Source organism: Eumetopias jubatus, unplaced genomic scaffold (genome assembly GCF_037043125.1).
Source record: "Eumetopias jubatus isolate StellerSeaLion01/CBP00866 unplaced genomic scaffold, mEumJub1_p1.0 scaffold_8, whole genome shotgun sequence".
Taxonomy (NCBI): Eukaryota; Metazoa; Chordata; class Mammalia; order Carnivora; family Otariidae; genus Eumetopias; species Eumetopias jubatus.
The window spans coordinates 82,223,112-82,248,932 of NW_028274814.1; the positions used below are offsets into that span (position 1 = coordinate 82,223,112).

The 25,821-nt window shown below is 49.1% G+C and overlaps 1 protein-coding gene across 1 annotated transcript; it reads right to left on the reverse strand.

Annotated features, from left to right (window-relative positions):
- Positions 1–7,214: 7,214 nt before the first annotated feature.
- On the reverse strand, positions 7,215–24,778 carry CALCOCO1 (calcium binding and coiled-coil domain 1). Its single transcript, XM_028125592.2, has 15 exons — positions 24,716–24,778; positions 22,374–22,553; positions 21,927–22,029; positions 20,924–21,114; positions 18,302–18,460; positions 17,746–17,894; positions 15,134–15,224; positions 12,348–12,503; positions 11,903–12,157; positions 11,305–11,430; positions 10,714–10,809; positions 10,235–10,343; positions 9,808–10,007; positions 9,314–9,420; positions 7,215–8,327 (listed from the first exon to the last, which is right to left on the reverse strand). Exons 2-15 carry the CDS (start codon positions 22,527–22,529, stop codon positions 8,150–8,152), a joined length of 2,076 nt encoding a protein of 691 aa, XP_027981393.1. The 5' UTR covers positions 22,530–22,553; positions 24,716–24,778; the 3' UTR covers positions 7,215–8,149.
- Between the last annotated feature and the right edge of the window lie 1,043 nt (positions 24,779–25,821).

Here is a 25,821-nt window from a genome sequence, read left to right on the forward strand (position 1 = left end):
AATCTCTGGCTAATCCCACCCCTTCCCTGCTTTCCCTTCCTAGGCAACCCCCCAACCCCCGCTCCTCGCCCCGACCCTATAGATCTCTAATGATGAGCTAAGTAGTTGCTCATTATGCAGCACCCTAATCTGCCCCATCCCAATCTGGACCAGGGACCAGGGTTTCTGGCTGTCGATCCTGCTTTAGGAATGGCCAGGGAGTTGGTAAGAAGCCTGGAGTGCCCAGCCTTCTGGTTCACCCTTGCCTGATTAGGACTTTCCCTCCTCTTGGGCCTCCCCACTACCCATTGCTTCTCAGCATCCTTCACTCCACCCTGTCTGGACCATTCTTTTATTGTCCCAGTGTTCACGTAAGCATTTGTCCCAGACATCCTCAGATCCCCAGGGTCCTTTAGCTCCTTCATCTTGGGAGGGCCTAAGAATGAAGGAGGAGGCAAATCTCTCATGGAGTGATCTGTGGCCAGTGGGTTTGGATGAGAAATCCTGGTTTGGGGAGGATATGGGAGGGACCCATGTACCCTGCCTTACAACAGAAAGAGGGCCAGGTGTGTGCTCCTTGCAGGAAAGGGGTCCAGACACAGGCTGTGGAGGCAGCTGTGGCCGCCTTCTGGGAGTGGCATCTCTCTGCTCTTTTCTGCCTCTCCCCTCCCCTGCTGTAGCAACAATGCCCCAGCTTTCCCAGGCCCCCACCTTCCGGCAACCCCCTCCCCCAACTCCTGGAGCCTAGTGATTGGCGGCTGCCTGCTGCAGGGCCGGCTGGCTTTATAGCTTTGCGGCAGCTGAGGAGAAAGCAAGGCCAGAGACAGAAAAATGGAAACCGACCAAGAAATGGAGAACGATGAAAGAGTCAAAGAGAGGAAGACAGAAATAGAGGCAGAGGGACCTCAGGAATAACAGGCACTCTAAATCTAAATGATGAGAGGGACAGACTGAAGCAGAGATGGACACAAAATTATAGAGATGCTGATAAAAGATGAAGAAAATGTGATAAGGATGGGGAAAAAAGGAGAGAAAAAGCAGACAGAAAATGTTTGGATAAGTCCTGAGAGTAGGAATGTGCTGGGCTTTCCAGGTGGGCAGGAATTTCTTGGTAGTTTGTAGAGGGTGGGATGGGCATCTAGGGACTCCCAGAAATTCTATGATACCGAAGATGCTCTCCAGCTTGCAACTAATCCAGTTCTCCCCACACTTGTGCTTCAACTCATCCATTCTAGCCTTTTCCATGGCCACAGTCTCCTGAAATTTTTAAAAATATTTTATTTATTTAAGAAAGAGAGAGAGAATAGAGGGAGAGGGAGAAGCAGACTCCCTGCTGAGCAGAGAGCCCGAGGTGGGGCTCCATTCTAGGACCCTGAGATCATGACCTGAGCCAAAGGCAGCTGCTTAACCGACTGAGCCACCCCAGGCATCCCTGAAGTTTTAAGGTTATATCAGAAATGTCCTCCTTAAGGATGACCCGTGACCTAGTGTGGAAAAATCTTGTACTATTTTCCACGAAATGGATGGGAAAACTGAGCTCTGACACTTGGGAGGGAGGGATTTGAATATTAGAGCTATCTTTTTGTTGTCCACGGATTAGCTTATAAGGTTGTTGACCCTCTCATGGCACTTCAGTTGGCGCATGCCACATTTACCTTATGTTACAGTTATTCTTCCGTATATCCTTTTTGCTAATATATAAGCTCTTTAACAGCAAGATCTGTGCCTGCCCTTCTTTGTGGCTCCCACAGTGACTTGTTCTTATTTATTGAGTGAACCAATGAATGGCCCCTGGAGATGTTTAAGCAGAGGTTGGATGACTACCAATGAGGGATATAGTCCAGGGAATTTCTGTACCGAGTGAGAAGTTGGAAATATATCTCTAAGTGCCCTTTTGGTTTTGAGGGCCTATCAGTCCCCATATATGAACCTGAGTTTGCTCTGTTTCTCCAAATATGCAGGCATAAGACACAAAACAGAAACCCCCGAATTATAAAGTACCTACTGTGTGCCTGGCTCTGTGCAAGGCATTTTACACATTTGATCTCATATCATCATCACGATAACCTTTCTGGAGAGAGTTATCCACATTTTGCAGATAAGGGCTCAGAGAGATGGAGTGTTTTGTTCCAGGTCACATGGTTAAGAAGTATGACAAATTAAATCTGGAGACCTCTGACACCTATTTGATTGCCACAACACCATGGTTCCACCAATCTGGGAGATTTCCAGTTTTAGAAAAGCATGGGAGTTGAGAAATAGGGGAGACAGAGGAGGGAAGATATAGCTTCTAAATTTAGGGTTAGGAGAGAGATTCTGGATTCTAACCCTGGGGAAAAAAATCCACTTTCGTGAGTTAGAATAGGACATTTCTACTCTCACCTGATTATCAATAGACCTGGAGAAAGAAAAAAATATGAGAGACCGGGACTGGCAACCTGGAGATAGGGTACTAAGCACGGGGATCTCTTGCCCTAGGTTATGGCCTTGGTAGCGTAGGGCAGAGCGGTGCATCTATTATGCAGTCTTGGAAATTTCAGGCATGAATCTTCCTGCTAGGAGGGATGCTGGGATTCTAGGGGAGTCCAGGTTGTGGGGATCCCATTCTGGGGCAGGGCTTTGGTTAGCACTGTGAAGGAGAAATTTAATACACAGTTTTAAATTTGTAATTTTAAGTTTTCTATTAGCTACATTAAAAAAAGTAAAAAGAACCAGGTGAGGGTTGCCTGGCTGGCTCAGTTGGGAGAGGATGCAGCTCTTCATCTTGGGGTTGTAAGTTTGAGCCCTACGTTGGGCATAGAGATTCCTTAAAAATAAAATCTTTAAAAAAAAGAACCGGGTAAAACTAACATTAACACCATATTTTATTTAATCCAATATATCCAAATTATTATCATTTAAACAATCAATATAAAATTATTTAAAATTCTCTCTCTCTTTTTTTTTTTGTACAAAGTCTTGAAATTCCCAACATTTCAATTTGGATTAGCCACAGTTCAAGTGTTCAGTAGTCACAGGGGCTGGTGGCTAGCATAGTGGACAGGGCAGGCTTAGAGTGTGCCTCACGCCTGACTAGTCAGAAGCAGTAGGAATTCTTTGATGTTGGATCCAGACATCTTGGTTCCTGCCCTTGATTTTTCTGACACCTTGACTCAGGAGTCCTTGTTTTTATATGCGTCTGGAGACATATTCCCAATTCCCATGGGTCAGAATTGTGTATCTATTACAGGTTCTGTGAAGTCTGGCAGCACAATAAGCTCCAGCTGCAACACTTTCCTCAAGCTCTTCTTGCCAGGCCACCAGCAACCTCCAGGCTGCCAATCCAGTGGTTTCCGGGAGTCGTTTCCTTGACCTCTCTGCTATCTCTGACTGATCCTTCCCAGTCTTCTCCGAGACTTCGAGTTGTCCAAATTTCCCTTTCATGTGGATGGTCATGTGGGTTCTACCCTTGGCCCTCTTACCCTCTCACTCTACATGCAGGGACACCTGGGTGATCTTTCTTCACTCTCATCACCTTTACTTTCAAGGATCTTAAGTCTCTGTCTTCAGTTCCAAACTCTCTTGCTGGGCCCATCTTACATTTGTCTGAGCTCCAGACTTACATTTATCTATCCAACGGCCTACTGGATCTCTCTCTCCTTTGGAAGATCCCAAACACATTGGAAATTCAACAAGTCAAAATTGCACCAGTCATATTTTCCCTCCATATATTTCTCCGTTTATACAATTTATTTGGTGAATGGCATTGCTGGTTATCTGGTCATTGAAATGAGAAACTGGGGATCAACCTGACTCCTTCTGTTCACTTCCCATTATCTAATTATCACCAAGTCCCATTAATTCTGCGTCTTCAAGAATTCTGCCTTTTTTTCTTGACACTGCTTCAGTTTAGTGCTCACCATTTTTTTAAAAAGATTTTATTTATTTATTTGAGAGAGAGAGAATGAGAGATAGCACGAGAGGGAAGAGGGTCAGAGGGAGAAGCAGACTCCCTGCTAAGCAGGGAGCCCGATGCGGGACTTGATCCCAGGACTCCAGGATCATGACCTGAGCCAGAGGCAGTCGCTTAACCAACTGAGCCACCCAGGTGCCCCAGTGCTCACCATTTTTGCCTGGGTTATTACGATGGGTTCCTAACTGGTTTCTGTGGACTTTTCATGATCTGTCAATAGAGTGTAAGCTTCATATGGGCAGGCATTCTTATGTTTTGTTCGTGCTGTTTCCCAGTGTCTAGAACAGCACCTGCCACATAGTAGGCACTCAATGAATATTTGTTGAGTGAACATTTGAATATAGATCTCCCAGTCTAGGGGCGCCTGGGTGGCTCAGTCATTAAGCATCTGCCTTCGGCTCAGGTCATGATCCCAGGGTCCTGGGATCGAGCCCCACATTGGGCTCCCTGTTCTGCGGGAATCCTGTTTCTCCCTCTCCCACTCCCCCTGCTTGTGTTCCCTCTCTCGCTGTTTCTCTCTCTGTCAAATAAATAAATAAAATCTTAAAAAAAAAAAAGATCTCCCAGTCCATCCTTCCAGCCTCATTTCATAGTCTACGACCTTCACTCAGCAGCCCTACCTGAGTATTTAAGCTTCTGAGCCAGTTATGTCTTTGCACATTCTGTTCCTTCTGTCTCTTTAAGATTGAGCTTCTACATCGTCACCCATGGTAAGCTTTGTCTCCCCCAGTTTTGGTTGATTATCCTTCCTCTGTGGGCCCAGAGCCTATCTCTAAAGTAGTGCTTATCTTGCTTTCCTGTTTTTGTTGCTTTATGTTGACCAGAAGCTGTTCGAGGGCAGTTTTTGACTGTTTTTGACCGTTCCATCTCTACTCCCTGCACCTGACCCATAATGAGCACTCCATGAGGTTCTCTGAATTAATGCATGACGTATCTCTGTCCCAAATGACATCACATTTTACTCTTTTAGGCTACACAGGGCACTTCAACAGTATTGGTAATGTTTTTCTAAAGCTGGTTAGTGAGTCCAATGACGTTCACTTTATTATTCTTCATCCCTTCTATGTGGACACATATATCCTTTTGTATATACGAAATATTTTAGTAAAATAATTAAAAAATTTATTTTTGGAAGGACTGGCCCTATGTGCTGGTCTCCGTACTGGACTTCAGGAACCTGAGATGTACAAACACAGAACCTACCCTCAAGCTGCTTAGAGTCGAGAGAAGGAAGACTTGTAAGCATGCTGTGGTGTATTTTTGCGAAGGGTTGTATGTAGCACCTCAGGGGGTAAAACTGAGAAAAGTCGAGTAGGAATTCATGGAGGAGGTGTCCTGTGAGTTGTGAGGAAACCGTGTGCTCAGAGGCCTGCAAAAATGGTGGAGTGGTTGTGTGACACCGGAGTCCAGGGTTCCTTAAGGTAGGATGGGAAATGGAGAGGCAGGTTGGAGTGGGATGGTGGAGACCCTGACTGACACACTAAGTGATTTGCACTTCAGTTCCTTTAGGTCCCAGGCAGCCACTGAGGTTCTGTAAGCGGGGAATGATGTTTGGATTCGTTCTCTTCCATCAATGACTGACACCACGGTTCCTATCTGCTGCGACTTGTCTGACTTTTCCTTTCACACTTGTGCCTGGAGCCCATTCAGATCCAACAGTTTCTGCATGGATGCTGGCAGGCAGGGCGGAAGAAACAATCCATTCCGGAAGGGAAACAAGTAGAAAGGCCAAGTTGCCAAATACCACACAGAGAGTAGATGAGAATGACCCCTGTAATGTTCTGGAGGTGGGGAAGAACACCTATGCTGCATCCCTCTGAAGTGCTCTTAGCCCAGCAGCCTGTGTCAATGGCCTTGTGCAGCTACCCATGTGGCTCCTGGGGGTGGGGGGCGGTGTGTGTGGCATGGCAGGGGCTGTGGGGTGGGGGCAGGGGCTCTGGGTCCCCGTTTCTGTCTCTCCCTTCCTCCCCTTTTGCACTAGGTGGGGCACCCTTCTGGAAGCCAGGATGTCTGGGTTCCAGATTCTTTCCTCCCCAACCTCCCCCAGACATAAATCACAAGTGATTTCATTAAATGCACCTCCTGCTGGGGATGTTGGCTCATAATTCCTCTCTGATTAACCCCCACTACCCCGGCAAGTTTATAGGCCAAGCAAGGGGAGGGGTAAGGGGGAGGGAAAAAGCAGGGATGGGGGAATCCTAGGCGGGTGATGGATGCCTCTGTCAGCCCAGCTCGTATTTATTAATAGTCTTAATACGGGAAGCAATAAAGGAAGAGAGGGATTCTATTAATTAAATCATTGTTATAATTAACTTTCATTAAAGGAGGATCAATAAAGAGGAGTTGAGATGGAGAGAGGAGAGATCCATTATCTCTAATTTCCTTGGAAGGGATTCAGGGAATGAGATGGGGTTGCTAGGAGACAGCGACGGGAGGGAAGAAGGAAGGATGGAAGATGTCATCCAGGTGGGGCTGGAAGGGGGGTGTATTGGGGGGATTTCAGGTGGGTGCAGAGAGAGATTGGTGCAGGTTGCCCGCCCAGAGGCCCTGAAGGGAAAGGAGGGTGGCTGCTAAGGGAGATATTGGGATGGGGAACAAGGGGGCTGTAGGCACGGCTTGTGCTGGGCATTGCCGAGCGCCTTGGTGAGCACGCAGGTCCTTAATAAATGCTTTACGATGCCGTGTGTGTCTAGCCTGTGAAGCTGGTTAGAGTGGATGAATGTGTTTTTGTGACCGTGGAGTCAGAGGGTGCATACGTGTACGTGAGATGGCAACAGAGGGAGAGAAGGAGGCAGGGATGGAAGGAATATCAAATAGGCTTTAGAGGTATGCGGTTTAGGGCATTTTTTTACTAAGTGGCTTCTCAATGGTGTGAACTCCTGACGGAGTAATGCCTGTCTCTGGCCCATGGTACAGTGATGGCTGCTATGGGGGGGGTGAAGGCCTGAGCAGTGGAAACTTCCCCTGCCTTCTGAGACATGCATCTGGGCCCAGAACTCTGGTTCCCACCCCAGGACTGAAATCCTGAGCAGGGCCCACAATGACCCATCAATCTGCTGCCCACCGCTCCCCACAACGGCAGTCTTCTCCAAGCCAGACCCCCACCCCCCCAACCTGAGACAAAGCTCCCTCCCTCCTCCTCTGCCCACCAGGAGGCACAATGTGGAAATGCTACGCAGGTACTGGCCCCAACAAGGCAGGGAGGAGTCCCCTCCCTCCCTCTCCCCTCCACTATGGTTTAGGAGCCAGGTATCCGGACCTTCATTGCTCTAGTCACACCTCATGATAAGAACACATTTTATTAGAATTGTTATACATATCATATAAATATATTTGTCCAAACTACAGATTGAGGGAGGGATAAAGAGGGAAAGCTCTTATTGCTGTGGGGGAACCTGGAGAGGGAGGAAGGGGTGAGAAATGGGGATACCTGGGACCATCTGTTCCCCTCATCCCTCACAGAAGGCACAAATGCATTCTTTCTTTCCATGTGAGGACACTGGGGGAGGGAGGGCAGGGAAGGGCAGGAGATAGAGGACAGAAAACCTCAAAAATACAAAAGAAACCTCCAAACTTCATACCTAATGGTGTGGAAAAGGCTGGGGCAGGGTGCAGAAGGCAATGGGGTGGGGTTGGAGGATGGAAGGAACCACTGAAGCTCAGAACTGAAAGAGACCTGAAGAGGCCATGGTGTCCACGCTGCTGCCTCGATGCAGGCCCCTGAGAAAACTCAGGTAAACCAACACAGACCCCGAATAAGAGACGGTGGGGTGCCCCAGGAATTGGCTTTGGGGCAGCAGAAAGTACGTGTGAGTCTGAGTGCATGTGTGTGTGTGTGTGCGTGCATGTGTGTGCGTGGGCGTGTGCGTGGGGGTGGCTGGTGTCAGTGACAGAAGCAACCAGGGTGAGGAGGGGGTGATCCTATTCCCCCTGGGGAAGGTCTCCTCCATCCTGGTTCCTCCAAAACCGCTTTCAGGGGGGTAAAGTCAGCCACTGTTTCTAAGAAGGGGCCCTGCCTGGACAAAAGAGACAGGCGGGAGAGGATGAAGGTAAGAGCTTGGGATGAACACAGTTCAGGGAGTGGTTCTCAGGGAACAGAACATCATGGAGCCCAGGGTGGCAGAGAAGGCATGAGACCCAAGTGTATGTGTGTGCATGAGTGTGTGTCTGTGTGTAAGTGTATCTGGGCATGTCCTGGGGCGGGGGGGGAGGGTGAGATCACTCAAAGGTAAAGGGGTCCTGGGTGCTGAAAAAGAAGTGTCCATCCATATGGTCCTCCAGGGCATCCTTATCACTCTCGGCTGGGAAGCGCTCCTTACAAATGGGGCACTCTTTCCATGGGGGGGTGGCAGGGCCCCCAGTGCTGGCCTCTGACAAGGGACCCACTGCAAAGCCACTGAAGGAGACAGAAGGAAAGGAGAGGGTCAGTGGGCTCCGATGCCCTCTTGCCTTGTGGACCTCAGGGAGAGGGACCCACGCACCCAGGCTCCCAGGTGCCCCTGTTCCTCATGCAGCTCCTTGGTGGCTCTCTCTCCTCACCTCACCCACAGCATCTTTCTCCCCACACTACTGGAGCTTGGTTTCCTGGCTCTCCATGTCCTCTCTTCTTTAGTGCCTGCTGTAGTGCACAGCCCCTCCCCCAACCCCCTGCTCTCCTCCCTCCATCTCCGTCTGCTGCCTAATGAGGCTGAAAATGAGTCTGACATCGTCCTTCATCTTCCTGCTACAGCTGAGAAGGATGACAGCATCACCCCTCCCTGCCCTGAGCCCATCTCACATGGAGGCAAAGCCAGGGGCTAGATGATAAAATCTCTCTTCCCCCTGCCTTCCCCTCTTGACCTGCGAAAGGAAAGGGAAGGCCGAAGGGGCAATCTGATACCGGAACCCCCGCCCCTGCAGCTGCATCGCCCAGAGGGTTTCCCGGCAGAGTCAGGGAAGAGGGACATCTCAGAGCTGGCCAGATGGACGCTGGATCCCAGTCTTCTCTCTGATCCCATCCCTGGGGGCATCGGTCACCTCCCTTCCTCCCCAGATGGAGCTTAGGTACCTACCTGGTGGTTGGGGAAGGGAAAGGGGCAGGAGAGAGGGGATGCAGGGCAATTTGGGCTCCACGGAAGATGGTGCTAGAACAACACAGAAGCCAGTTAAAGGCAGGGTCTCTGAGTGCACAGTGCACTGATAAGACGGGGGCAGGAATTACCTGAAGGCACCTGGGATTCGGAGTGGTGGGTGATTTTCTGTGTCAACCATACCTATGTCTCCTTTTCTTGGCCAGGGACAAGAAGAGGGAGCTTGGGCGAAGGGCATGGGGACCATTCACCCAGATGCCCTTTCCACTGGCATCCTCCCACCCCCCTCCTCGTCTCCCCCTTCTGCGCTCACCTGGCCATGTCATAGAAGGCACTGCCCAGCTCAGGAAGCAGCAGATTGGCCTCCTCACCCCCACTCTGAACAGCTGCCATGAGCACTGACTTCTCATCTTCGGCCTCCTGGGCACCGAAGAGATAGGTAGGGTTGGGTTTTGGGGTAGTGAGTGTCCCAAGACAGGGGAGCAGCCCACTGGAGCAGGTAAGGGAAGAGCAGTCTAGGCCCAGACGGTAGACAGTGGGCTGCAGTAGGAGTGAGGCAAGACAGGAGTTTTGATGGGGGCTGGTGGGTGAGAAGAGAAGTGTGGGGTGCAGGGGGTGGCAGCAGTGAGGCTATTGGGTTGGGGTGGATTTGAGGGTGTTGTCTGTTGGATGGCCTGGAAGAGAGGCTGGGCCTGCCTCCTCTCCCCCAAGGGAAAAAGAGAGCCCTGTTGGGCTAAGACTTCCTGCTCCAGAGGCTGGGCCACATGGGTACGGCCCTAGCCACCCCTTCCTCCCCGCACTGCTCACCGAGTCAGAGCTGCTGTCCTCAGCGTGCCCTGAGAGATGGGGGGCAATGGGAGCCGGCTGGCTGATGACAACCAGGGGAGAAGCCTCTCGTGGCCCAGCAGGAGAGGAGCCTGAGTCTCCCCGCTCACACAGGCCATAGGGAGGGCGCCTCATGTCTTCCGGGGACTCATCCTCTGAGTCTGTCAGAGCCGCTGGGCAGCCTGTTGGTGAGGGAGAGGGTACAGAAGGATGTGTCGTTAGAGGCCTGGCTGGGCTGTCTCCTTTGGATGAGGGATATGGTTAAACTGGACAGGGGGCCAGAGTCCAGCAAGGGAAAAGGCAAGACACAGAAGGTGGAGGCAGCTCCCAGAGGGGTCGCATGCAGCGCTCCCCAACAGGGAAATGGGGGGGGCGGGGAAGTAGTGTCACAAGATTGGTGGTTACAGACTCAGCCCTGCAGCCGCCTCCTCGTCCTCTGTGGCAGCGCCCTCACTCCACTTCTCGTCTGCCACCTTCTCCAAGCGGGCCTCCAGCTTTCTCATGTACTCCAGCAGTTCCTGGCGTTGGGAACAGAGAGGCAGGAGAGGCTGGAAAGATGCCCACCCCGCTGCCCTGCAGAGTCCTCCCTGGCACCCAGGATGAACTCCGAGCTCCTCAGGATCAGGTGCCTTCCCTAACATGGGGGGCAGCTCAAAGTAGAGCCTCACTCTTCCCCCCCAGGAGCCCTCCTTCACCCCCTACATCCCCCGCCCCTGCAGTACTCTCCTGTCAAGTCGGCCAATGAGAGGAGCCATGGTCCCATTTTTAGCCTCTGGGCCCTCTTAAAGATAACAGTTTCTAAGCCAAGAGATGGCAAGAAGATACGAAGTTCCCAGCCCTCACGTCCTCAATTCTGGCATCCAGGGAGCCTGAGTCATGGGTTCTCACCTGCTTCTCCTCCTGCAACTGTTCCTTTTCCTTCTGGAGCACACGCAGGGCTGACCGCAGCTCTGTCAGTTCCCGCTTGCTCTCTGACAGCTGCACCTGAGGGAATGTGGAGCCTAGAATGTACCTCCAAGAACCCAGGCTCTGCGACCTGGACCCACCACCCTAGAACCATGTCTCTCTGTGCCTTTGTCCTTCTCTTGCCCCGACACACACAGGGGAAGCCCCAACACTCTTCTTCCATGAGTCCCTTGTCTTGATCACAGGAGATAGTCGCCTGAGTCCCAGGCTCTGCTTCCTGAGTGTGGGCCTGGGTGACTGCCTCTGGGCTGGGGTGCAGAGGCCCTGGTTGTAGCAGGGGCACTCCATAATTGTCCTAAGTCATCCCTGAGAGGCCCAGGATATGTGTCTGGAGAACAGAAGGGGACATTGCTCGTTTCAAACTGATGAGCTGTGGGACGAGTGCTAGTAAGAGGCCACTCAACATGGAAGTGAGCACCCAGCACTTCTGAGCCCACACCCAAGACGGCAAGAAGGGGCACTGCTGCTTCAGGAGGCCACGGGACCGGACTCACGGGTGGCTGCACGCCTCACCAGGCTCGTATCCTTTTCCCGGGCCAGTTCAGTCTTGAACACTTGGTTCTGGGTCTTCTCCTCCTGAACTGCCTTTTCCAGTCGAAGTATCTCTGCACTCAGCTTCAGGATCTTGTCTTTCTCGGCCTGCGACATGGCCAAAAAGGAACATGGGAGGGGAAAGGTGAAGGAAAAGGGATGCCACTGGCAACAGCTCCATCCCTCACGGTGTCCTGTCCTTTAGTTAAATGAGTATTTGGGGAGCAATTTCCCCTTCTTGGCTTCCTCGTTCCCTATACTTCTCACTGAAGGAAGGGACATGCCAGCAAGGTGCCTCGCTAATCAGGAATGGGCATTACTGATGGGGCCCGGTGCCTAGGGCAGTAAATGTTTCTGAATCAAGATGGTAACCAAGGAAGGTGCTACAAAGATCAGGACTGGGACACTCTGCTTAGAGACGACGGGTCATCTCTGGACAGTGAACTGTACCTCCCTCGGGGCCCCTCCCCATCCCTGAGTCCTCTAAGGTCCTCATCCCTTTTGGTCCTCCAAGGGGATGTGGCCACATGGGAGGTGGGGGCAGTGGCCGTGAGCTGGCCAGGTCCCCCCATCCCTCTACCTCCACACTCTGCAGCAGCCCTGCCCGCTCCTTGCTCCACTGGCTTTTTTCCTCCTTCAAGTGCAGGCTGAGCTCAGCCAGCCTGCCATTGACTCCAGCCACTTCCAGGCGGCTGCGGTGGAGCTCTGCCATGGTGCGGTCCCTGGCTCCCGCTGCGCTGGCAAGCTCCTCCCCGAGAAGGGCGGCTTTCTGCTGGCTTGAGGCTGCAAGCTCCTGGGCTCCTCGAAGCTGCTCCCTCAGGGGCTCCAGCTCAGCCTCAGAAGACAGGAGGAGATGGAGTTAGGGCTCCCAGTGAGTCACTCGTGAACCAGGCTCCCTGCTACCCACCACTGCATCAGGACTCAAGATTTGCACTGCTCGATCTTTAGCCCTGTCTTTTCCCCACTTTACTATAGTGAGCCCTTGGAACTTTCTCTACTTCCTGTTGCCTAGGGGCTTCACTCACCACACGCTGCTGGGCCTGGCCTAGGGTGTCCTTCATCTGGGCCACCTTGTCCTTGAGTCGCTGGGCCTGAGCACCCTGTTCCTCCTGCCGGCCCTTCGCTTCCTGCAGCTCCAAATTTAAGCGATGGTTTTCTTGTTGTGCCATTTGGAGCTCAGCCTGATGGGAGGTGGTGAATACGTAAGGAAAGGGGTATATGTAGTATCTGGGGTGGCTGGGGGGTGAACCACTGTGATGAGAGAGGTCATGGTTCTGCTTCCCAGATTTAACACAAACCCAAGCATTCAGCTCTTGTCAGCCCTTCTTGGGGTCTCAGCTCAAAGCCACTCAGTCCTGAACATCCGGTCTCCGGCTCCCAACATGAGGTACCAGCATCACAGCCTGGGCAGGGTCTTACACGGATCTAGGTATCCCGTTACCATTTCTGCTTCTCTGCTCTTCTTTTTATTTATTTTTAAGTGATTTTTTTCATTTATTTCAAAGAGACAGAGAGCGCGCGTGCGCACGCACACATACAAGCACAAGTGGATAGGGAGAAGCAGACTCCCCACTGAGCAGAGAGCCCAATGCAGTGCTCGATCCCAGGACCCCAGGACCACGACCTGATCCAAAGGCAGACTCTCAACTGACTGAGCCACCCAGGCGCCCATCTGCTCTTCCTTTTAGATCAAAACTCAGTCTGGATGTCCCATAGGGCTCTCAAACTCAGCATATTCTACCTCCCACTCCACTCCTTTCCACTCTTATTTCCACCCATGGTACTAACTACTTCCCAAGTCACTCAGGCTGGATCCGTTGGTGCCATGCCTGCTTGGTTCTGTTCTTTCCTTAGTGACCCACAGAAAAGCCTTTGGTGTCTCCATCCTCCATCTTGTTCACAGCCATTTTCTCTCTTCCACTATCGTTGCAACCACGTTAGCTCAGGCCCTGGTCATTTCTTACTTGGATTATTGAATAATCCCATAACTAGTTCATTTCCCACAAGGAGATCACATGAATCTTCTTTAAGTACCATTTCTTAAGTACATCTCACCCCCCTGAAAATCACTGACGCCTCTCACTGCTTACAGAATAAAGACTAAACTCCAGGTCCTCTCCAATCTGACCTAGGCCTTACCTCAAACTCTTCACCCACACATTCAATTGCCCTGAGTGTTCTGGGGCTCTCAGCCTTTGCTTGCATCTTTCTCTGTTTCCAGAACGGCCTCCCTCTCATCTCTGTCTACTTAAATTCTTCCTACTCCTCACTGCTAAGCAAATGGTTTTCAAATCATCTTCCACAGAAGCCTAGGGTTTGGAGGAAGCCATTTAGAGGTTCTGCAAATATGTGATTTAAGCTTCTTCTAAATTATATAAAGAATATGAAAAAAAAAAACCCACACAGAATCACAAGTTAACACAACAGTCTCAATCCACCGACATATGCTTCTAGGTTAATTCATTTTTGTGCAAACCTCAGAATAAAGTATCTATTGGATCTTCTATTGAACTGAAAAGCAAACTGAGATGGCCAGGTGGATAGTTTAACAATGGCTGTCACTCTTACCTACTTGTGTGTGAGACTCAAAGTGTTCTCAGTACTGTACAACCAAAACATGATACAGAACTATATTAGCTGCTGAGGCTGACAGAACAGTTATCTATAACCTCTGATTTCAAGGTTTGACATCCATCAGGATTACCTGATTACTTTCGTTACCTTATAAGTCAACACTGAATATTTGAATTTATAAAAATTTATAGTAATAAAATATTGCTTTTATCTATTCAGTGAGGTTCCACATAGGATGTAAAACTTTACTGGGGGGTGGGGAGGAAAGCTAAAAAAGTTGGAAAATACTAGGCTAGTTTATTCCACCCTTTTGCTTTTTTTTTTAAACTAAGCTCTATGCTCAAAGTGGGGCTTGGACTCACGACCCTGAGATCAAGAGTCATATGCTCTGCCGACTGAGCCAGCCAGGCACTCCTATGCCCTGCTTTTTATTTTTTAAAGATTTTATTTGAGAGAGAGGGAGAGAGAGCATGAGCGGGGTGAGGGCAGAGGGAGAAGTAGACTCCCCGCTGAGCAGGGAGCCCGACATGGGGCTTGATCCAGGACTCTGGGATCATTACCTGAGTGGAAGGCCGGCCCCTAAGTAACTGAGCCACCCAAGTGCCCGCCTTTTTAAAGGCCCTTTCTTTTTTTTCAAGATTTCATTTATTTATTTGACAGAGAGAGACACAGCAAGAGCGGGAACACAAGCAGGGGGAGTGGGAGAGGGAGAAGCAGGCCTCCTGCTGAGCAGGGAACCCGACTCAGGGCTCGATCCCAGAACCCTGGGATCATGACCTGAGCCGAAGGCAGATGTTTAACAACTGAGCCACCCAGGTGCCCCTAAAAGCCCTTTCTAATGACCCTAACAACATGTGCTCTCATCCACCTCTGTGAAGCATCAATTTATTTATTTATTCATTCATTCATTTATTTATTTAATTTATTAAGTAGGCTCCTCGCTGGGACTTGAACTCACAACCCTGAGATTAAGACCTGAGCTGAGATCAATAGTCAGATGCTTAACCGACTGAGCCACCCAGGCGCCCCACCAGAACACTTTATTCTTCTTCCCTGGTGATGCTTACTATTATTCCACTTTGACTAATCCTGATTCGGGTATACATTTTATGCTTCCTACGAGAGTGCATACAATGTTCTCTTTACGTTTGTATCCCCTTTGGTGGCTAGCACTCAGAACTTAATTAATAAACACTGGATGAACAATTCAGAAAGCGAACCGACTCTGAGCCCTTACCTCACTTTGCTCCTTATCTGCTTGCGCTTCTTTCAGTTGCCCGAGGAGCTTCTCTTGTTCCCGAGTCAGGGCCTTCACTGTGTCTCTCACCCTGTGCGTGGGGAGATGGAACGTCAGATGACCGCCCAGTCACCAGAGAAGAAATGAGGGGCTCAGACTTCTGTCTTGAGCTCTTCTACTGGTGCTCCTCTATGCCCAGACCTCCATTTGTCTTTGGGATGTTCAAATCCCCAGACCAAACGTGATCCTGTTGTAAGCCCTGAGTACCCAAGATTCCTGGTTCTAGAGCACAATCTAGAAATAAAGTTTTTCTTTTCTCTTTATGTATCATTTTAAGGAATATTCTGCTGGTGGCTTTCTAGTTGTTTTTGTTCCATCAAGAGACCAGAACTGAGTCTCTTTTTAGACAAGGGACAGCTGTGATTGATTATAAACTTTGGATCTAGATCAGAAGTTGGCAGACTTTTCTGTAAAGGGCCTGACAGTAAAGACTTTAGGCTCTGCAGGCCATGAGAATTCTGTGGCAACTACTCAACTCTGCCATTGTAGTGTGAAAGCAGCCCCAGACAACATGTACATGACTAGCAGGGCTGTCCCAATAAACCTTTTTATTTATGAACGCTGAAATCTGAATTTCGTATCTTCCTTTTCATATCTTCTATTTTTTTTTAAAGATTTTATTTATTTACTTGTCAGAGAGAGAGAGAGAGAGAGAGCATGCACACAAGCAGGGGGAGTAGCAGGCAGAGGGAGAAGCAGGTTCTCTGCTGAGTAAGAAGCCCGATGCGGGGCTCGATCCTAGGACCCCGGGATCATGACCTGAGCCGAAGGCAGACACTTAACCTACTGAGCCACCCAGGAGTCCCTCTTCTTCTGCTTTTAACCATTAATTAATTGTCAAAACCATTCTTACCTCACAGGCTGTACAAAAACAGGTGGCAAGGCTACATTTAGCACACGGGCCATAGTTTACTGACCCTGGTCTAAACAGTCCCTAATCTTTTCCAGATGCTCAGTCTGATCTCTGCTTTTTTTTTTTCTTTTTTTTTTAAACCATTTTATTAATTTATTTGAGAGAGTGACAGTGAGTTAGAGAACACAAGCAGGGGGAGCAGCAGAGGAAGAGGGAGAAGCAGGCTCCCCAGTGAGCAGGAAGCATGATGTGGGGCTCGATCCCAGGACCCCGGGATCATGACCTGAGCCGAAGGCAGACACATAACCGAATGAGCCAACCAGGCACCCCTGATCGCTGCTTTTCTATTCTATGATTTAAAACCTAGACATTTGGTATCTCCCTAGGGCAAGACCAACATATTCTGCACTGAAGAAGACTTAGGGAGTAACTCATGTTTTACTCTGGGCCTTGGATAATATGCCTCTTTCCTTTAAGAAGTTTAAAAAAAAAATATATAAGATCTACCAGTGCTGAATGAAAGAGACTTAATTGTGTGATGTGATGAAAGAAACAACTAATGTGTTTCTCCTGGTGAAAATCTGAAGGACAGGCATGGGAAGTGGTCAATATTTGTGCTATTTGGTAGAAATAATAGTTGTCTGGTAGAAGAAAGAAATTCGTTCTGTGCAGTTCCAGAGGTCTAAACCAGGACCAAGGGAGGAAAGTTATAGGAGGGAGTTATAGGAAGGAGAGTTTGGTTCAATCCAAGAGATACAAAACTGACAGTTGTCCGATATTGAAAGAGGCTGCCTTCTGAAGTAGTGACCCTCTCAAATGCCCTATATTCTTCCCAGTGCTAAAATTCTATGACTTATGCCTTTTTTCAGAGGAGAGATTCCATAACATTCTGGATCACCAGTTCAAACATTTCCTAACAGTGAGAATGGAGTCTAGTCTTTTTTTCTTTTTTTAAATTTATTCTTATTTTCTATTATTTTTTTAATATAGTTTTTTCTTTTTTTTAAGATTTTTATTTATTTATTTATTGAGAAAAAGAGTGCTCGCGTATGTGCATGCTCCCCCAAGCAGGGGCCGGTGGGGTGGAGGGTGGTGGTGGGGGAGGGAGAATCTCAAGCAGACTCCGGGCTGAGTGTGGTTCCTGACATGGGGTTTGATCTCACAACCCTGAGATCATGACCTGAGCTGAAACCAAGAGTTGGATGCTTGACTGACGGAGCCACCCAGGTGCCCCCCCTTCTTTTTTTAAGGAGATTTTTAAGTAATCTCTACGCCCAACGAGAGGCTCAAACTCACAACCCTGAGATCAAGAGTCACCCACTCTACTGACTGAGCCAGCCACGTGCCCCTCTAATCTTCTTTGCTGTGGTAAAGAATAGATAGAAAGATGGATTTCATTCTGAAATCCATCCTCTCTTATCTAGTGTTGACTGTTCTATCCATTCTCTTCTTCCAAATCCTCCACTCCCCGCTCCTGCGTAGCCTTTGCTGTACCGTAAGTAGTAACTGTGATGACTTCTGAAGGTGAGGAATACAGAACAGGCTCAGGAAAGGTGGAAGAGAGCTAGGCAGGAAAAGATTTCCCCAGTAAGTGGGATAACCACATGAGACAGCAGGTTCCCCTGCCTGAAACGAGAGGCTGGAGTTTGGGGTGACAGGAAATGAAAGGAAGTAACGGGGGCAGAGGAGGTCCTCTCACCTATCCAGCTCCACCTCCTTTGTCAGCACCTTCTCACTGATGGTCTGGATGTCATCTTCCAGCTCCAGGATGCGTGCCACATGGTCTCCCTGTTGCTGGCTCAGGATGTCCCTCTCTTCTATGAGCTCCCCGTGTGACTGGGAAAGCCCCTGGAATTAAGGTTATCCCAGAATAATGAAGTTGAGTCTCTCAAAGAACAGAACAAGGGCTTAGGAGGAGCATACCAGAATCTGACTGTTATCAACCCCCCATCACCCTGTCACCTTCCTTGAGAAAGAAACTGCAAGAGAACATTCTCTTGCTGGTGAATATGGCCACCTTCACCCTACCTCAGCACTCCTGTGTGCAAAGAACTGAGTCTTATATACTTTATGTTTGCAATGTGTCTCCTGTCATCTCAAGCTTAATCCCACTTGTTACTCCCTAAAGCTATTTTTTTGATGCCAGAACCATCTTAAAAGCCCGCTAATGTCTCTCCTTTTCCATCTTCACTGGGTTAGATTTTGGACTCTGGGTGAGCAGCCAGGCCCCGTCCCCCACCTGGCCCAACTCCCACCTTGTACTGCTCCATCAGCTCTGCGTGCTCCTGCCTGGCAGTCTCCAGAGCCGTCTCGAGATCCTGTACTTGACTCCTCAGCTCTGTCACCTGTCCCTCCAGCTGCAGCTTCAGCTGCATCAGGTCATTCCTCTCTTGCTGGCTCTCGTCCAGCTGGTTCTACAGGGGGCAGGATGAAAAGGGGGTTGTGCTTGTGAAAGCCCCGTCCCCATCACTCTGCAGATGCATTCAGGGCTGGGAAGTTGCATCAGTACAAGCTATAAAGAGGTGAGTAAGGGGAGGCTTGGGGTGTTACTGCATCCTGCCCACCACCAGTCAGACACACCAGCTCCCGACCCCCTTGGAAGAAGTCTCTCTCAATCCATGCAGACAGAAGGGATGGCTCCCTGAATTTTACCTTATCTATTCTGGAACCAGACGGATGTAGGTTTACAATTTCTACCAGCTATGTCACTTTGAATAAGTTACTTAACTTCTCTGAGTCTTTGTCCTCATTTGTAAAGTGATCTCTTAGTGTAGATTGTTGAAAGGTAATTGCAATAAGAATAACGAATGTAAAAACAGAACATGGAAGACATCCAGATGGCCAAAACACATATGAAAAGATGCTCAACATCACTCAACATCAGGGACTGCAAATCAAAACCATGATACCACCTCACAGCTGTCAGAATGGCTAAAATCAAAAACACAAGAAACAACAAGTGTTGACAAGGATGTGGACAAAAACGAACTGTTGCACTGCTGGTGGGAGTATAACCTGGTGCAGCCACTCTGGAAAATGGAGGTTTCTCAAAAGTTAAAAATAGAACTACTCTATGATGCAGTAATTGCACTCCTAGGTATTTACCCAAAAAGCATGAAAACACTAATTCAAAGGGATACGTGCACCCCTAAGTTTATAGCAGCATTATTTACAATAGCTAAACTATGAAAGCAGCCCAAATGTCCATCGACTGAGGAATGGATAATGAAGATGTGTGTGTGTGTGTGTGTGTGTGTGTGTGTGTGTGTACACATACACAATACTCTCGGCCTTAAGAAAGACCAAGGTCTTGCCACTTGCAATGACATGGATGGAGCTAGAGAGTATAATGCCAAGTGAAAAAGGTCAGTCAGAGAAAGACAAATACCATATGATGCCACTCATATGTGGAATTTAAGAAACAAAACAAACGAACCTAGGGAAAAAAATAAGAGAGAAAGAAACCAAGAAACAGACTCTTCATAGTTAACTATAGAGAATAAACTGCTGGTTACCAGAGGGGAGGTGCGTGGGGGTGGGAGAAATAGGTGATGGGGATTAAGAGCACACTTGTCATACTGAGCACTGAGTAATGTATGGAACTGCTGAATCACTGTACTGTACACTCTTGTACACCTGAAACTAACATAACACTGTATGTTAACTACCCTGGAATTAGAATTAAAAAAAACAGAACATGGGGTAGGAGCTCACACATGTCTGACTTATGCAAGATACAAACATCTTCCTATTCTTGTGTTGATTCCGTGTGTTTAGAGGGTTCTAGAAGGCAAGAATTTACTTCAGTCACAGACAAGCTACTCATTCTCACCTCCTGAGCCTTCCTCAAGTCTGTCCTCTTGTCTAGGGAGTGTCCTTCCTTCCCACCTGTCCCTGTCCCTTCTCTTCCTTCAGGAAGAGAACCAACATCTACCCTCACTCTTGCCAACATCTACCCTCACTCTCTAATTCTTCTCAGTTTGGTCTATTGGTCCAATGGGAAAAGAATATAAGCCACATATATAGTTTTTAAGTTTTCCAGTAGATACTTCATGTATTTTTTTTTTTTTTTAAGATTTTATTTCTTTATTTGACAGAGAGAGACACAGCAAGAGAGGGAACACAAGCAGGGGGAGTGGGAGAGGGAGAAGCAGGCTTCCCGCTGAGCAGGGAGCCTGATGCGGGGCTCGATCCCAGGACCCTGGGATCATGACCTGAGCCGAAGGCAGACGCCCAACGACTGAGCCACCCAGGCGCCCCTCCAGTAGATACTTCAAAAAAGTAACAAGAAACAGGTGAAATTCACTTTAATGATATTTTGTCTAACCCAGTCTATCCAAAATATTGTCATTTCAACATGCAATCAATATACAGAAAATTATTAAGCTCTTTTACTTTTTTAAATACTAAGTCTCTAAAATCCTTTATGTACTTTACATCTCAATTTGGACTAGTCATATTTCAAGTGCTCACGAGCCTCCGATACTGTCTGGGGCCCTAACTATCTGCTCTCATTCCTCACCTGTCCTGGACGTGGGTCTCATCCTCCTCTTCCTCTGAACCTTCCTTCCTTGGAGTGGCCTCCCTCCACCCTTTAGATCTTCCTCTAGGGCCTAGGACAGGATGTAGCACTTGGGAGGAATGCTCGAAAAGTACTCATGTAATCTTGAGTGACAGTGGCCTGTGGGTGGCTTGCTTTCCTGCCCTACATGTTTGTTTCTACATTAGAATGACACTTTCTTAATGACAAGATTGTGTAACTCCCAGTGAGGTCTTCGGTTGAGGCCACAGCCCAGGGGAGGGTAAAGCAAGGGTTCCCTTGCCATGCTGCCCACCCACTCCCCTGCCCAGAAGCAGCTCTGTTGCTCTGTTCTCACCTGCAGCACGGTGGCCTTGGGGACAACCAGCAGGATGTCAGAGCCACCATCAGTCTCCTCCAGGGTCACCAGTTCATCCATGGGCCTTGGCTCTCGGAACTGGAAAGGGGGGCTCTGCCCACACACCCGGCCCTGGCGGTTCACATATCGGAACTGGTAGAGCTGGGCTCCAGGTTTGGGCAGGTAGCTGGCTGTGGGAAGAAGAATGGACCCAGAACCCGAATATGATCCCAGGCCCTCAAGTGCTTGACAGGTCTCCCTTCCCCTGGATGTGTCTTATCACCTACTGCCCTTGGCTCCGGCCTCTTGTTCCCTGTTCCATCTACTGTTTTCTTTCCACCTCCCACAAGCTATTTCCATTCCCTGGGGTACTCTTGTCCCTCCTTTCTGCCTAGGCCTGTCCTTCCTCTCTTTCCCAAACCTACCTTCCATAATAATAATGATAATAATAATAATAATAATAATAATAATAATGCTAGTTACCACTTACTGAGTGCCCACCCTGTGCCAAGCATGATGCTAACCCTCTACCTGTATCACTTTAAACCTTCATATTGTACCTATAAGCCATGCATCCCCTTTTACTGTTAAGATAATAGACACAGAGAGATTAAGTAATTTGTCCAAGGTCAAACAGCCTGTAAGTATTAGAGTTGAGATTTGAACCCAGGTCTTCGGAATCTCACGACCACCTTCTCAATCTATGACACCACCTTTCCCTCTTCCCCACCCCTCGTTCCCTAAGAGGACCTCCTTTTTTTTTTTTTTTTTTGGTAGAAGGCAGGATTTGTGGCCCTCTACAGTTCCTTCCATCTCTAAGTCCCTGATTCTATAATAATCCCATGATTCTATGTCCTTTGAGCCCTGTTGGATATAGTTCTTATTTTATTTATTTGCACTATTTTTCTTTGTCGTCTGTGCCTTTTGTTTCTGAGCCCACTGTCCTCCTCTAAACCTCTATCCCCCGGCTCCGCCGTCTTGGACCTTCCATCCTCCCTTGTACCTTGGAACTGGACGCTGGCGTGGACAGGGGAGCCATCAGCCGCACTTTCAGGCACTGAAGACCATACAAACGTGTGGTAATCCCGAACGCAGGCAGCCTCCACCTGTGAAGGCCCATGGTGGGAGCGGGGGGGGGGGGTATGGTGATGCAACTATAAGCTATGGATGGCAGAAAGGGTTGAGGGACTGAACGGGGGACAGGAAGCTGTTACAGGGGCAAGGATGATGAGAGACAGGGAATGAGGAGGGATACTTTGTGGCAGGAAAGAGCAAGGTTAACACGGTGAGAAGATGAGCTCTGCTTATACCGATGGGCCTCTGTTATCTGTGACATCTTTTCCCTTCTTTTCTATCAACATGAGGTTGAGAATCCAAGGACTAAGTCAGTCCCCTTATTCCAACCAACCCATGGCCCATAAGTCTGAGCCAAAAGGGGGTTCAGGGATACCTTGAAGATGCCAATCCAGTCGCTGGCACTGGGCATGGTGCCTGGGGGAAGGGTATAGTGACATTCCACCTTGGTGTTGGGGATGTAGGTCCGGGCTACATTCAGAAAGTTGACTCCACATCGGGAAGGTGCCCGGCTTAGTGATGATTCCTCCATTCTGCCCTCACGATATCTGCCCTCCTATGAAATAAAGGGTTAATATGCTAAAAATCTCTCCAATCCATCTCTTCTTCCCTCCAACTCCATTCCCACCCACTCACAGCTCCTGTCACTACACCTGGAGGTGAAGGCATATCTCGTTTCCAGCCCCTGCGGGTTATAGGACCCTTTGGAGGTACCATTTTTAGTCTCCAGAACATAGGTCTGGCCTTCTGAGTCAGTCCCCATCCTGTCTCACACTGTACCTTTTCTGAGTCATAGACTCTTCCTAGAGTTAACATCTCTCTCATTTCTGCTCCCTTTTCACAGCCTCATTGACCAAGTCTCAGTATCCCAGGCTCTACCCTGAGTCCCTCTTTTTCCACCTCTTAACATCCTGAGCATTCCAGATTCTTCAGCCTCCACCTCCTCATCCCATCCCCCATATCTTTTGGCTCAAAATCCAACTGAGGTGTGGGGCACCCTCCTTCTGAGCAGGTCTCCTTGCCCACTCCAGCTGTACCCAGGATGACTTATGACACCTGAAAACAGCAACTAATCTCTGAAAGCAATGACTGAGCCTTCAGAGCTGGAAAGGGCGGGGGGACCAACAGCTCAATCCTCGGGCCCCTGAGGTCTCAGTTTTCTCCTCTCTCAGAGTTGTCCACCCCCATGAATTTTAAAAAAAGCTTCTGCTCTCATTCAAGAGACAAAGGGAAAGGGAGGATAGAGGGAAAGACAGGTTTTGTCTCTCCACTTCATTACTCCAGGAAGTCAAGAATTCTGGAGGCGGCTGCTTCAAGGGTGGAGTGAAACACTCAGCAGGAACGTGGTGGTGTGGGGAGATGGAATGTGGGAGCCTGGAGCCAGGAAAGCCCCACCCCCGAGTAGGGGATAGACTGGAAGGTGGGAAGTAAGGGGCCCTGAGAAGGGGAAATATATATATGATGTTGAGAGAAGAGAGAGATAATTCAAACAGAACCTAACATTCTTTTCTTCAGATCTTGCCAGGAGCAGAACTAGAATTCTACTGGTTTGACTACGTTAGTTAACCCAGTTCTAGTATTTTCCTTTCCATTTTCTCTCTGCCCCCTTCGGCCTTGATTCCAAGTGCCTGGATGGGGAGCTGGAGGCAGGCTGTAATATGGGACTGAGAGGAAGAGGTGTTCCAAGTTAGGGGGGCACTATGGGGATAGGGTGAGGAACAACAACAATAATCAACAGAACTCCTCAGCCTAAGGCTGTGAGATGGCTCTCGTCATCACTCCACTCGAGCCCACTAATCTTCATCCTATGTCAACTGCAGAGGACAGCGTCCAATCAGCCATCACTAGTCATGTGCACACCCCTAAACATCACAAACCCACGCCAGGCTGAAGTCTGGGGCTAGAAACTTTAAAAAAAAACAACAACAGAAATTCAGTAGAGAAGGAAAAGTGAGCTAGCTCTCCAAAAGGAAGCATATCCTCCCTCCAAAATAAGGACTGGATTCAGGACAAGAGGTTTCTTTGGGGTTTCATCTCTGAACAATCCCTAGTTAAAACCAGTGCATGTTTTCTCCAAATACAATTCTTCTGGGTTTCTAAGTAGGGATGAGTTGTCTCCAAAGATCTAAGCCTGGGGAACCCCAAATATGCCCCACAAAGAAAATCCGTAACAGCTGGAAACATTCACCAAACCTGAAACAAAGCTCTGGGCACTTCAAGTGTATGAGTGTAGCTAGATTCAAGTGTTCGAGGGGGGAGGGGAAGAGTCCCATTCCCCCAACTCTGTAGGGCTCTAGAGTTCCTTAACATTCTACCACTTGGAAGGTTCCCCCCCTCCCCCCAACGATTTAGCGTAGTAAAGGCCTTTGGATTGGGGCGGGAGGGTAAGGACAAAGGGAAGGTTTGTGAGGGTCAAGTCTTGCCTGGGAGAGAATGAGTAAATATTTCAGCTTCTCCCAACTACTTTAACCGTAACAAGCTTTTAGAGAAGGACTAAGGGGAAGGTGAGAACAGTGAGGGGGCACCCTCCTGATCCAGGCCCCCTTGAGACCCAGAACTCTTAAAAACAGTAGGGGTTGCTTCTCCAGTACGTTAAGTATTAAAACCCAAGCGCTCCTGCATCTCCCTTCTACAGTTCCCTTAGATTATCCTTTCACAGACTGGAAAGTGGGGTGACCCCCGCATCAGATCGCCCCCAAATTAGGCCAAGTTTCTTACCCCACACACGGATCAGCTGTTCCCTCACCTTCCACCAACAACAAAAACAGCACTCCGACTCCTGGAGGGGAGGGAGAAGAGTGGACGTGAGGGCTTCTGGGGTTTGTGGTTTCTCCGCCCTCTTTGGTCGGCGAGCTGGCTTGGATCTGGGACTACCCATCCCAGGAAGCTGTGCGTGAGGAGGGCGGAGCAGAGGGCGGCCGTAGCGGCGGCCTCCTCGCGGCATCTTGGGAGGCGTAGTTCTCACTTCTATGACTGTAAACGAGGGTGTGGCCACCAAAGGACTTCACGGCCCATGATTCCTTAGGAGGGGGCCGGCTGTATTAGTGGTGACTGCTGGTTTGTAACGTGCGTGGTGGGTGGGACGGTAGGGAGGAGTTAGGGCCCTAACGCCTCCTGCGTAATGCCTTACGGGGTTGCTGAGCGTGTTGAGTTGCCTTTTCTCGTTTGCTTTTCACAACAGGCTGTGGGGTAGCTAGTGTTGTTATCCACACTTTACAGATGAAGACGCTAAAGCCCAGAATGTTTAAGGAACCGGGCTAAAAGTATCAAAGCTATGCGATGGTAGATCTCCAGTGCTGCACGACTCCCAAGGGCAGTGCTCTTGCCACTACATCACAGCTACCAACTATTTAGGGACGGGAAACTACAGGCTGTGGTAGCAGTTTCTTCTTTGCTTCCACCTCAGGGACAGGCGCTGTAAAACCTGTTGTGCACCCCTATTTTTTCCCCCCAACTCGAAGGTTTCAGTGCCAGGGGCCTGCCAATACCCACACATCTGGACTGGGCTCTCCTAGAGTGGCCTCTAGGTCTAGGAAGAGGACCCATTGCTTGAAGTGGTGGTGGTGGTGATGGGGAAGTGAAGAAAGAATGAGGTTGAAAGGGGAGACTGACATAATTCAGGACTGGTCAGAACTCACAAACAAGCCACTTAGAGGGGCTGGTTTGCCCAAGCCTTTTAGCTGGCTTAAATGAATTAGGATAACAATACATGTTATTGCTCCTGTTTTTATTTAGGAGAGGTGAAAGATTCACACTCTTCCCACAACCTAAGTCAAGTTAAAGACTTGGGCATCCTCCTGCCTCCCCCTTCCTGGACCCTCCAA